Here is a 13243-nt window from a genome sequence, read left to right as displayed (position 1 = left end):
TCTCCCGACTTTTAAAAAGATTTTCAAAAAAAAAAAGATCTCCCGACTTTTATTCTTATCTGTTTACTTGCAATATGCTAGAAAATTTCAGGATGGTTGTCAGCATAAAGTTGCGGTCTTATCCGACACTCTGCATTTTGATTGGTTGAAGCATGTATATGTGATGGCACACTGTCTTAGTTGCTTGTCTATCACCAGACTATCTTTTACAGGCATAGGGCAGACTGGCAGGAGGTATGTGACAGCTTATTAAGTCAGTTGTAGTAATAAATATATATGTTTTGGTGGTCCTCTTCAAAGAGACCCTATTGCCAGACCATTTAATTCACAAACAATCTGCCTCTAAGATTATCTGTAACGTATTTTAGGTATGTTTTTACCCGTAAGCCCCCTTTGTGTAGACATTTAGGGCACTTCCATCCCAGATCTGATGTCGGCAGCCCCATCATGCTCAGAGCTGTCACTCGTGAAGCTCTCTATTATTCCCCCTTTACTCGTTCCCTGGTCACATAAAAGGTTTTGTAGGGAGGCAAGGGAAGAGGCAGAGGAGTTGGAACAGCACAGACAGTGGCCCAGATTCCGGTAGAACCGCGCAATATTTGCGTGGGCAAAGGGCAACGATTTTTGCTCTGCGCCCACGCAAATATTTCGATTTGCCCGCGATTCACGGAGCAGTAGCTCCGTAAATTGCGCGGGTGCTATGCTAATTTGCCCTGCGTAAGGGCGCCTAATGTAAATGATCCCGCCGGGGGCGGGAATCATTTAAATTAGGCGCGCTCCCGCGCCGAGCGAACAGCGCATGCTCCGTCGGGAAACTTTCCCGACGTGCATTGCGGCAAATGACGTCGCAAGGACGTCATTTGCTTCTAAGTGAACGTGAATGGCGTCCAGCGCCATTAACGAATCACTTACGTACTTACGTAAACGACCTGAAATTTAAATTTCACGAGCGGGAAGGGCGGCTATACTTTAGCATTGGCTGCGCCTACTATGAGTAGGAGCAGCCTTACGCTAAAGTCGCCGTACGGAAACTCCGTACCTTGCGTGCGCAGGGCCCGCGCAACTTTTGTGAATCGGTGGTAGTATGCAATTTGCATACTATACGCCGATCACAATGGCCGCGCCCCCTAGCGGCCAACGCAAGAATGCAGCCTGAGATATGAAGGCATAAGGAGGCTTATGTCTGTCATATCCTAGGCTGCAGTCCGCGTAGCGATGTTCCTGAATCAGGGGCATTCGCTACGTGGGAGCAAAACAGCTATTGCGCCGCGCAACCTATGATAGCTTCTTGAATCTGGGCCAGTATTTGGATTCTCCCAGAAGAGGAAAGAGCTATGATGTTCAAGGAGGGAAGGGGGCTGTGATAGGGAATTGACACTTTTCAGAATGTCAATACCATAGCAAGCTCATGTACAATATGTACATGATTAAAATAATTTATGGGAAGGAAAATCTGCAAGTAAGCACTTAATTTTTTAAGTTGATGGGCTCTTTAAAGCAGAACTGTATAGGTGTAAATGACAATTTACTGATTCTCACACTCCTTGTGGTGTTTATGCTTACCATAGAACAGGATACCTCAGGAATCCAGGATATTCTGTAATCAAGGCATTGGCCCGGATTCAAAGAGATCTGCGCATTATTTACGGAGGCGCAGGGCAACGATTTTGCCCTGCGCCCCGCAAATTTGCTCTGCTGCCCTTGATTCACTGAGCAGAAGCTCCGTGAATTGCGAGGGCGCGCCGGCAAAATCGCCCGGCGCTAGAGCACGCAATTTAAATTATCCCGTAGGTTGGCGGGAATCATTTAAATTAGGCGCGCTCCCGCGCCGAGCGTAGAGCGCATGCTCCGTCGAGAAACTTTCCCGGCGTGCATTGCGGCAAATGACGTCGCAAGGACGTCATTTGCTTCCAAGTGAACGTGAATGGCGTCCAGCGCCATTCACGAATCACGCAAACGACGTGAAATTCAAATTTCGCAACGCGGGAACGACGGGTATACTTTAGCATTGGCTGCCCCTACTATTAGAAGGGGCAGCCTTACGCTAAACACGCCGTACGGAAAAAACGTAACTTGCGTACGCAGGGCTCGCGCAACATTGTGAATCAGTGTTAGTATGCAATTTGCATACTATACACTGAGCACAATGGGAACGCCCCCTAGCGGTCATCGCAAGAATGCAGCCTAAAATATGCGTGGCATAAGAGCCTTATGCCACGCAGATTTTAGGCTGCAGTCGGCGTTACGATGTTCCTGAATCAGGAGCATTCGTAACGCCGGAGCAAGTAAGCAATTGCGCTGTGTAACCTATGGTTACACAGGCGCAATTGCTTCTTGAATCTGGGCCATTGTTTGCTGGTCACTAGCTCTAACCCATCACACTTTCACTAAATGCATTTTACTATTGAACCATTAGTGATGGGCCGCTTCACTAACCAATTAGAAAGCACGTGGCAGAAGGGGATTAACTGGACCTTGCAACCACAGTCGGCTTTTGCATTAGAGCTTGTGTAGATGGGCAAATGTATCGGGTACATTAAGCTTGCATTTTAAATTGGCTTAAGGTGCTTTTGAGAATATTCTAAGTTCCTTTTTAGATGTGCTTCTCATCCTCCTAAGCTGCGTGAAGCAAATTTTTTATTTTATCGACAGATATGGTTAGAGAAGCAGTTCAGAATAAACAAATGAATACAAGCCATGACACCTAACAGTGAGTCAAATGAGGTGTACAGGCCATTCAGATAGTTGAGAGTTAAATTGTTTTCCTTTTTTTTTTCCACTGCTGCTTCACTTTAAGACGTATTGCCACTAACACATCCCTGTCTCCTTTTTAGCTGAGTCATTTTCTAACAAAGGAACATATCTAAAGAGGCTTCGTTACCACGCACGAGGCAGATTCGGCATCATGGACAAGGTGCACTGCCATTACTTTGTCAAGTTGGTGGAGGGTCCTCCGCCTCCTAAAGAACAACCAATTACAGGCTTCGATCAGGCTAAGGACTATGTTCAGCAGCTGAGAAACCGCACGATCATCCACTCCCTGTGACACGGACACAGCAGCTCCAAGAAAAATCTGCAATGACAAACCGTGCACTGCCTTCTTAACCCGTACTTGTGTTTATAAAATCCTGTCTACAAATGGCATGTATTACTTTAAGTTTATTAAAGTCTTTCTGCTTTTCAGTGTTGTGTAAAGTTTATAAAGATTTATAAATGCGACAGAAAAGGTTCTGAACTGAACATATTTTGATGTACAATTTTTTTTTAACCATACATGATTTTGAATGGCCCTTAATCGACAACAGGGGTTCTCAACCTTTTGAAGCGCGCGGGCCACTTTTTTTTGAATGACATAATAAAAATGTTCCTCCCTGGATCCGCTGAAAGCCAGCGGAAGAGAGGATAAGCCAGCTTTCAGAATATAAAGGAGGAAAATTCCGAGACTAGGTTCCTGTATATACTGCCCCTCCTGTCCAAGTGTACAACAAAATGTGACAGGGAGACTGCAGGGCCTCCTGGAGATGGGGAGGGGTCACTGTTGCTGACGCTACACCAGTGGTTGAGGGTGGGTGGTAAAAACCACCCACTCCCAAACCGCAAATGTAAACAAGCCCTTACTCACCTGAGCCCCCTGTAAGGCTGCTTTCACAGTTATGCGCTGCAGTTTGCCCACACCGCAGGTGCAGAGCAGTGCGCCTGTGGCATTCCATATTTTGATGGTGTGATGCACTTTCTGAAAGCGCACCAAAACTTCTGCATTGAGTTTGAGGGCCACATCAGAGGGCTCTGAGGGCCACAGATTGAGCACCCCTGGTCTACAAGATAGGAGATTAGGTAAAAAAATTCAGCTAGTGTAATTCTCTCTTTAAGTAAAACTATAGTTAAACTATAGGATACGCCACACATCGGTAAGAGGCAACGACATTCCCGTCAGTGCAGTCCCCAGGCGAGCTCTTCTCCCCGGACCCCACACCTGAGCTAATTTTGTCTCATTTATCATGTATGGACCTACAAATTGTGCCACGAACCAGCAAGCGTGCACTTCATATGGTGGTGGATTCACTTGATTTGTTTCTTGCAAGTCACATCATTGTCACTGTTTGAATCTGTTTTCACTTCCTTTGGAGAAGATCAATATCTTCTGGAGGACTGTTTAAGTTTTAGGATTTGGGACTTATCTCAGAGTCACACTTTTTTCTTATTGATATATTATATTATATTTATTATGTATCTAGTTAATATTTCCCTTTTAAAAGCCCAGCTTATTATTTTTGAAATTTTATAACACAGTATTCACATTTCATTGCTGTTCATTTACTTTTGGCGCTACACACATTTTCTTAAGATTTATAAGTCACTTTAAAGTGGTAGTATTTTATTTATTTTTTCAAAACCCTGTAAGACCGTTGCAACATGTGCTAGAATGCATAGCATACTAGCACATTGTGAAATACTTGCCTTAGAACGAAGCCTTCCAGTGGGGCGCTGTCACCGCTGAAGGTGGTTCCATCTTCACCCAGTCTTCCTTCTAGATTTGAGTCTTCTGACCGTACCCGATGATGTCATTCTTGCACAAGCACTGCAGCGAGCGTGGAGCTCTAAAGGGCCACCACAGGAATGCCGTCCCTTCAAAGCGCATTGGCCGGTTACATCACCGGCTGCATGCAGCTTTAGGAGATGCCCACTGTACCGACAGATAAGCTTTATTACAAGCTTACCTGTAGGTACACGTAAAAAAAAAATACATTACTTGCTGTCATGATCCTTTGGAATACTCAAGTATTCCTCCTTTGATTCTATTACACAGTGGTGGGTCCTCCGTCCTGTCTTAAGGCTAAACTTCTTCAGACGGCTCCGTGGTCTGGAAGGACTTAAGTACTTTAATTATCTCCTGGGACTTCTCTGTGTCATTACACATCTCAGTCCCTGCTGACCCTGTTTCAAGCCCTCATTTGCATGGCCAAGAGGACTTAAGTGAGGACTAGAGTGTACTGTACATTTGACCAGTAGGAAAGTGGTTGTTTGGGTGGGGTGTTCAAACTACTATGTATAAAAGTTTGTTGTGTTCACCCAATAAAGGGGAGCTTCCTGTTTGAACTTACATATAGCCTGCGTCGCTCTGAACCATCAGACGATGCGATCTGCAATCTGATTTATTGGCAGCAGAGGACTATCAGGAGAGTGTAACCGAGCGAGCAGGGGCTCGTTACACTTTAAGGGACTCTGTAATGATTGTATGTAGATTGAAACCACAATACAAATGCTCACTGGTATCCAAGATCCCATTGCATAGGATGAGTGGGTGCGCAAAATTGTATCAAACATTTATTGTAATTTTTCTTTCTTGGTACCAATCTTTGGCAGCATGCATGTATACTGCCATGTTGGCAACAGGAAAAGGATTTATGTTGGGTTGGCCCATGTGGCAACAGTTCATGTTGTGAAAAGCAATAATTCTTTGTGACTGGCCTCTCAAGCATCAAGTCACATGAGGGTGGGGTGAAGGTCCTGTGTAAGCTTTTCATTGCCTAGTGGGGGAACAAAGGGAAGGTAGCTATAAGTGCTACAAGATCTGCAGAGAGTATTAAAATTTCAAGTTTCAACGGCTGACACCTTCCATCATGAGGGTTTAGTGACAGTTTCTTTGAGGTAAATGAGTTTGCAGTGTTATACATCTGTTCTGAGTAGGAGGGCTTTTTTTATCCTCTCTAAATGCACTGCCTGGGCTTTTTTCATTCATGAAACCTGTAATTACACAAATATATATATAAAAAAAATATGTACAGTAATTACTATGTACAGTGGCGGAAACCAGAACCATGACTCTATTGAGCAGCTTTATTAGCTGAGAGACATTGATACTGATAATTGAAGTAGAACTTCACAATGACATTTTATAAACAGCATAAATTAGAGTTACGATAGCAGCACAATCTTTGATGAAGAAGCCTTTAATTAATCATCCTCTCACACTTTAATGCAGACAACCCAGGCCACTGTGTGCTTCTGATTTGGCTCTGGTGGTAGGTTTAAAACCTTCTGAAATTAAGTTTTAATACTTTATTTTTAAGGGGGTCTGGGAGTGACAGGTTCTCCGGATTGGTCATACCTCCACCCTGATACCTTCACATTCTGCACAAGTACTCTGGTAGCCTGTAGAAGAGCCAAAGCTAAACCCTACAAGAGCTCCATATCAGTGTTAGAGCTTACACAGGGTTTATGACCTGCCCCCTCACCCATGTGACAGTGTTCTGGCATGGTGGTTGGGCACTTAGGTCCAAGCACTAAATCCTAGAAGGAAGGGGAGAAATTCAGAGGGTGGGGTGGGGGCAAACCTTCCTGCGGACGTAGCTTTGTCTGCAGGTTTGTTGGGTGTGCGAAACCAGGGACGTCTCTTTATCGGCCTGAGGTCTTTTACCTGCCGCACTGGGCGGACGAAAAAAACGTGTGGTGAAGAAGGGTCCTTGCCTACGGCGTGGCTTCTTCCCCTCTTTGGACTGTGGGAGCAGTGTGCTCTTACTTCCTGTGGCATCTTTAATTATGTCATCCAGGGAGGCTCCAAAAAGTCTGTCGCCCTTAAAAGGCAAGTCCATCGGGGCCTTCTTGGAAGATTGGTTGGCAGGAATAGTGTCCAAGGCTGATTCGCAAATGAATTTTAAGCTTTGTACCAGTTGGTCAGCTAGAGCTACCTTGTTCAGGGAAGCCTGACGTGCTTGTAATCCATTGAGCAGCATCTTTGCCCATTCCGTGAGTGTCTGAGATACTAGGGCCCCAACTCTGGTTCGTCATACCACTAAACCTACTACCGTGTACAGGTTGCGGGTGATCACCTCATCCATCATGTCCGCAGGCGGGAGCCCCCTCCCCTGGTATGGTGGTTAGCTTGTTTAGTCTGGACACAGGAGGGTTCACTATCGGGGGCGGGGTCCATTTTTTCAAGAAACTCTCTTCAAGAGGATAACGCACCGCCAGATTTTTAGGGACTAAAAAAAAAAACTTTCTGTGGTTTATCCCACTCCTTGTATAAAAGTTTGTCTAAATAAGACACACAAGGAAACACTTTAGCAGTGTGGGTTGCCTTACGGTACCCAAAGGGGACCGGCGCGTCTGCTGCTTCTGCAGACCCCTCTATTTTTTGAGTATCTCGCACTGCGGTGATAAGGCCACTTACTAGAGCCCTATCACATGCTGACCTGGGTTCGAAGTCGTCCTCACTGTCTGGGCGATCTTGGTCCGCATTCTCAGATACCTCAGAGTCAGGGACATGAGCGCTAGCTGGACCCGGCTCTGCATCTGAGTTGTCCCCAGAAGATGGCGGGGGAGGGGGTGCTTTCTAGCCCCCGTTCTCCCACGCGCTTGCTTCCAACTTGGCAACAAAGGCATCTAGGATTGCCGACATAGCATCCACCGATACATCAATTGCCAGCTCAGGTGTCTCATGGGGAAAAAACGTCTGCTTCGGACGCCATGCTGACCACACACCTGACACAGGGACTCCCAAGCAAGTAACCCACCCTCCTAGCTGCAGCAGGGACGAGGGGTTCCCCCCAGAGGACTCACCATCCAGGAACAGTAGTAAGATGGTTTGCTAGCAGAGCTGCTTCTTCTAGCAGAGTGTGTCTGTCGATCTGTGCTGATTCAAAGCTACGATCGAAGGCTGGTTGTGGGGCTACTACTTTTGTCAGTTTTTTCAGACTGATCAGTCAGCAGCATGTATCTGTTCATCTGGCTGTTTTTAAATGATCTGATCGATGGTAAAATGGCCGCCTGATCTGACACTAGAGGCCAACAGCGCGTGGGCAACAAAAACATGGCCGCCAGCATAGATGAGTGTGGGATCTATAGGAAAATGGCAACCGTGCGATGGCTAGAGGCCTACCCAGTGCGGCCATAGGAAACAATGGTCGTTCAGAGCCTGGAGCAAAAATGCGGAGGCTGCCGAGCGGCCGCTTAGCAGAAAACCACAGTGCAGCAGAGTAAATACAGCAGTCAGTATCACATCAGCAGGAATCACCAAGAACATGGCCCCTGAGCGTCGCTAGAGGCCAATACAATGCGGCCACAAGAACATGGCCACCAGTGCAAGTAAAGCAATACAGCATGGATCACAGCAAAAATGGCCACCGACAGCATGGAGCAGGACATACAGGTAAGCAGACTCATGGTTCCCCAGGTAAAACTCCCCAGAGGAACCCCTGCCCAGCAGCTAGCTCAGAGAGCCTAAGAAGGAGGGAAGGGAGGGAGGGGAGAAGGAGGATAGGGCCCTTTACTCACCTCTCCAGGGATGCCCAGCTCTGTCTTTCTGCCGAAGCAGGGGATTGCTACTTACACTTCCTGAGGGTTGTGCTGGAAGCATCCTAGACTGATCATCTCCCGCATGGTGACGGAGGTGACTGTTGGCCCGGCTGCTGCGACTCGACCCTATAGACCAGTCATATGTGTGCCCTGGAGCGTCTAGCTCACCGGCCACCCGTAGAGCGACGGGCATGTCGTGGACGACCCAGTGCGTAACTATGGTCGGCACACACTCGATGGCCGAAACTGGCGGCACTACAAGGATCTGGGATCCAGCCTATCGCCCAGTCGGCAGTTAATCGAAGATCACAGGGAAAAAAAAATCCAAAATGAATTTGAAATAAAGCCTCCAGGCCCATGGGCCCGAAGGGAGCCATGTCTTCTCCTAAACTAGGCAGAAAAAAACTGATCTGCGAGATGCAGAGAGAGGGGTTATACCCAAAGGGCCCGCGGGGCTGTAGGGTGTGTATGATGTGTTTAACATTACTATAAGTTTCTGCCTAGTCACTCCTAAAGGAAGGCTAATACCCACTTTGTCAAGATTAAGGCTGTGTTCGCCCATGAATGAAAGAGAAAGATGCTTTTTTTATCACTGCGCTGTAAACTCCACCGTCGGTACAAATGAGGCCTAACTGTATCTTGAGGACAGACAAGTGTAAGGAGGTCTTCCTTGTAGATAACATCCAGCAGAAGAGATGTCCATTCCAGCCTGTTACACCTCATCACCGGCTTCGCTCTCTGTGCGATTGATATGAGCTGCCATCAATGAATCGCTGCACTTGTGCGGCTTTGGGTGACTTTCCAAGTCAAGGAAAATGTGTGTTTCGGATGGAGCTCTGACTCAGTTACAGGTGGGGAGGGAGCAAACCAGCAGTTCTTCACTTTTTGAGTGATGTTCTGCTTTAGAAACCATTGCTGCTTAAAGGATAAGTATCTTACCCTTTTAAGGGATTATATTTGTATATGAATGGGCAATGTCAGGCTTTAGGTCAGCAAATAGTGTCTGTAAGTGCTTCTGGTAAAAGTTTCAGATTTAGCCTGGATTCTTTCTTCCCTATTAAAGTAATTTTTATAAGTAACTTTTTATTAAAGGTTTTCTAGAAAATACACGGTGTACATAGCACTGTAGAATCATAGATAAGGAAAGTGTCAATATAATGGAGGAGAGTAAACAAAAGTATAAAGGTGGATCACAAAATAATGGTACACAAAGTCAATGAATATGTGACAATACCATTCCACAAAAAAAGCAAATCAAATTGAACTAAACATTAGAAAAACTGTAATCCTGCAGTATATTAATAATAAAGCGCAAAAAAACAAGTTCTCCAAGTGGTAAAGACACAAAAAAAGAAGAGAAAAGAGTGGGAGGAAGGCGAAAAGGAATGCCATCTCTCCATCATCTCCATCACCAGCCTACATCCCAGTAGCCAGATTAACTGATAAATAAAACAATAAAAAGTGTACTGTCGAAAAAACATTTACCTTTGCAACCCCTTTAACCACTTAAGGACCCCTTCACGCCGATATACGTCGGCAGAAGGGCACGGCTGGGCACAGGCACGTACCTGTACGTTGCCTTTAAGCCACTCACGACCCGGTTCAAAGCTCCGTGACTGCGGACCCCATCGCCGCCGGTGTCCCGCGATCGGTCACAGGAACTGAAGAACGGGGAGAGGTGTGTGTAAACACACCTTCCCTGTTCTTCTGTGTGGCAGCGACACTGATCGTCTGTTCCCTGATATAGGGAACGATGATCAGTGACGTAACGCCTACAACCACGCTCCCCTACAGTAAGAATCACTCCCTTAGGGCGCACTTAACCCCTTAGCGGCCCCTAGTAGTTAACCCCTTCACTGCCATTGTCATTTTCGCAGTAATCAGTGCATTTTTATAGCACTTTTCGCTGTGAAAATGACAATGGTCCCAAAAATGTGTCAAAAGTTGATGTCGCAGTCACGAAAAAAACGCTGATCACCGCCATTACTAGTAAAAAAAAAAATATTAATATAAATGCCATAAAACTATCCCCTATTTTGTAAACGCTATACATTTTGCGCAAACCAATCGATAAACACTTATTGCGATTTTTTACCAAAAATAGGTAGAAGAATACGTATCGGCCTAAACTGAGGGAAAAAAATGTTTTTTTATATATTGTTGGGGGATATTTATTATAGCAAAAAGTAAAAAATATTGAATTTTTTTCTAAATTGTCGCTCTATTTTTATTTATAGCCCAAAAAATAAAAACCGCAGAGGTGATCAAATACCACCAAAAGAAAGCTCTATTTGTGGGGGAAAAAGGATGCCAATTTTGTTTGGGAGCCACGTCGCACGACCGCGCAATTGTCAGTTAAAGCGACGCAGTGCCGAATCGCAAAAAAGGGCAAGGTCCGTAACCTGCATATTGGTCCGGGTCTTAAGTGGTTAAAGTAGAACTATAGACAAACATTTTTTTTCATTTTGGATAGAGCTAGAGAGAGTTATAACCCCAGTCAGATTTTTTTCACCATCTGTGTCCCATTTCAGGGATTTCTCCTCACTTCCTGTCCTATATCCAAACAGGAAGTGAGAGGAAATTCCTGCAAATGAATGGAATTCCTTTGGGATCACCAGAACTAGTGTCCCTATTGGAAAATGTGCCCTCTTTTAACATTCTTGGGGACAACCCAAATTTTTTCATATTCTTTTACCTTCACTTTCAATGATAATGGTAAACAGGACAAATAGAGAAGGTAGATATCCTAAAGCGGACACCAGGACCATCTTTAATGTTGATTGGACCCTGGGCAAAAATTTTCTTGGGGCCCCCCCCATGCAATTTTGCTCTCCACCTGCTCTGAGACATACAATAAATATAAACTAGACTTAAAGTCAGTTTACTGTATCTGATCAGACAGAAATTGTGATTGGTTGCCAGAGGTTACAGCATATCATTACCACTTACTGACTGGTAGCTAGAGGTTACGGCTCATTGATTAGTTGCTTATCAATAGTGATTTCTTCTTGTTGATTGGTTGCTAGAGATTGCTGTACAGTAATACTGCTCGCTGATTGGTTGCTAGAGGATACAGCACATCATCTGTTCACTGCAGATATTAATGCTGCCAGTATTTACATATGAATGGTCCTAGTATTTACATATGAATGATGGTTATTTACATGTAAACACAGGGTCTGCAAGTGAGTCATCTGTACACAACAATATGAAAGAGCTGGGCAGCATTTCACACTGAGATATCAGGACACAGCACATGACTGAAACTTAAAGAGACAAGGGCATTTAAACTGGGATGGTTGGCAAGTATGAGGCAGCTGCTTTAGGCCACACAACAATGACAGAGCCCAGGGCAGCTTCCCCTTTTGCCCTGCCTTAAAGACGGCCCTGGGGGGCACAAACACCAATAAAAACTGTCAGGTGTTCTAATCCCTCTCTACTCTATAAAGCTAAAGAAATAGTTTTGCATTTAGTTATACTTTGAGTGAAAATCTGAAAACCTATCCATTAGCATGTGTCCATATGAGTGTCTTATGTTGATCTCCATTTCCCCCAATACTCTATGACTTATATATCAGTACTGTTTTTATTTAAAAAAAAAACTTTAAAGGCTGCCATGACTTAATTATAAAATCTATATACTGCTTTGTCTTCCCTGGGCTAAAGGTCAAACCCATGTATTACATTGTAGCAGAGACAAAAGAGTTACAACGGATCCTAGCAGAGTAAGTTGACTTTCAGTGATCCTCTGCACTGCGTAGAGAATGCTTGATGCTCACAATTAAAGCCACTTGCTGTCGTCTCTAGATCCGTGCCCGATACCCAGCTGAATGTTGTTGCAGACTCCTTCTGATCAGTCTGATTACAGGATTACAGTAATGTAGTGTTCAGAGCTTTGTAGCTGCAAGTGTTGCCAAGTCCTTGTTTCCAATGGATTTGTGCTCTAAGTACCACACAGCAGAGGGAGCTGCAGAATTTCAAACCAAATCTCACAAAGCAGAGCGTGTAGAGACTAAAAATACAACACAGAGGACAAAAGGCCGGGTAGACTGTTCAGAAAGTCACCCTCATGAGACTGAAAATATAGGACATGTGCCTGAGGCAAAATTAGTATGAGTTTTATTTCAAATTATAGTAGAAAGAGCGGAGGTGTGCAGTCAATGAGAAGTCACCTTCTATGAAAGGGGCCACTAACTGTAAGGCAATTTTATACTAAAAAAAGGGTTGCCTTCATATGACCTGTTACTCAACCCTAAATTAGGCCTTTATCCTTTCATGCCCATGAGAAGTAACCTATATAGAACTAGAACACACAGTATTTAGGGTCTCTTCACACTGTTGAACTGCGATAATGCATGCCATTTTTAGAATGTATATTTTTTTTACCTTAGGGCATTTCCTGCACTAAGGTATAAAAACAACCTACTACTTGTTCTGGGCCCCCTCCCCTCTATCACAAAACATTTATCTGTGTAGGGCCCACAACCTCCAACAGTGTTCCACAATGTTCCCCAACCTCCCACAGTACCCCGCAAACCCTTCCTGAAACCTTACCCCCCACAGGGCCACCAAGTCTGCTGCAGAGTCCCCTTACCAACCCCAGAATCCCCATCATCCCACGGTGACACCCATTCCATTCACACCTCCCCTTTCTATCCATGTGCACCCGCTGCCTCTCCTCATGGAGTTTCTGTTTCCCCCTATTTCCGGAGTCACTATCGCCCCACCTCCATTAGACATCTGGGACATTTTAGGGACTTACCTGGTCCCTCCCCCCCTCCACAAATAACCAAGAGGACAGTATGGACCATTGGACAATATACCCTGTTTCTGCTGTGTTTGTATTCACATTTGTGAGGCTTATGCTATAAAATTACCCCACGCAGAAAGAATCTTTTTGACCAAGTATGGATCTAAATTTAATATTTTGTCTGCACTGTAAGTAGTT

The 13243-nt window shown here is 45.0% G+C and overlaps 1 protein-coding gene across 1 annotated transcript in view; it reads left to right on the top strand.

Moving 5' to 3' along the window:
• The window catches only part of MRPL22 (mitochondrial ribosomal protein L22), a 28001-nt gene extending 24818 nt beyond the window's left edge, over positions 1 to 3183 (top strand). The window contains exon 7 of the mRNA XM_040345089.1: positions 2835 to 3183. Coding sequence (XP_040201023.1) covers positions 2835 to 3046 — 212 coding nt within the window. The 3' untranslated portion in view covers positions 3047 to 3183. The remainder of the gene's footprint in view (positions 1 to 2834) is intronic.
• Positions 3184 to 13243: the final 10060 nt, after the last annotated feature.

The sequence above is a fragment of the Rana temporaria genome, chromosome 3 (assembly GCF_905171775.1).
Source record: "Rana temporaria chromosome 3, aRanTem1.1, whole genome shotgun sequence".
Taxonomy (NCBI): Eukaryota; Metazoa; Chordata; class Amphibia; order Anura; family Ranidae; genus Rana; species Rana temporaria.
The sequence above is the reverse complement of the archived record's forward strand: the minus strand, read 5'-3'. Positions and strand labels throughout refer to the sequence as shown.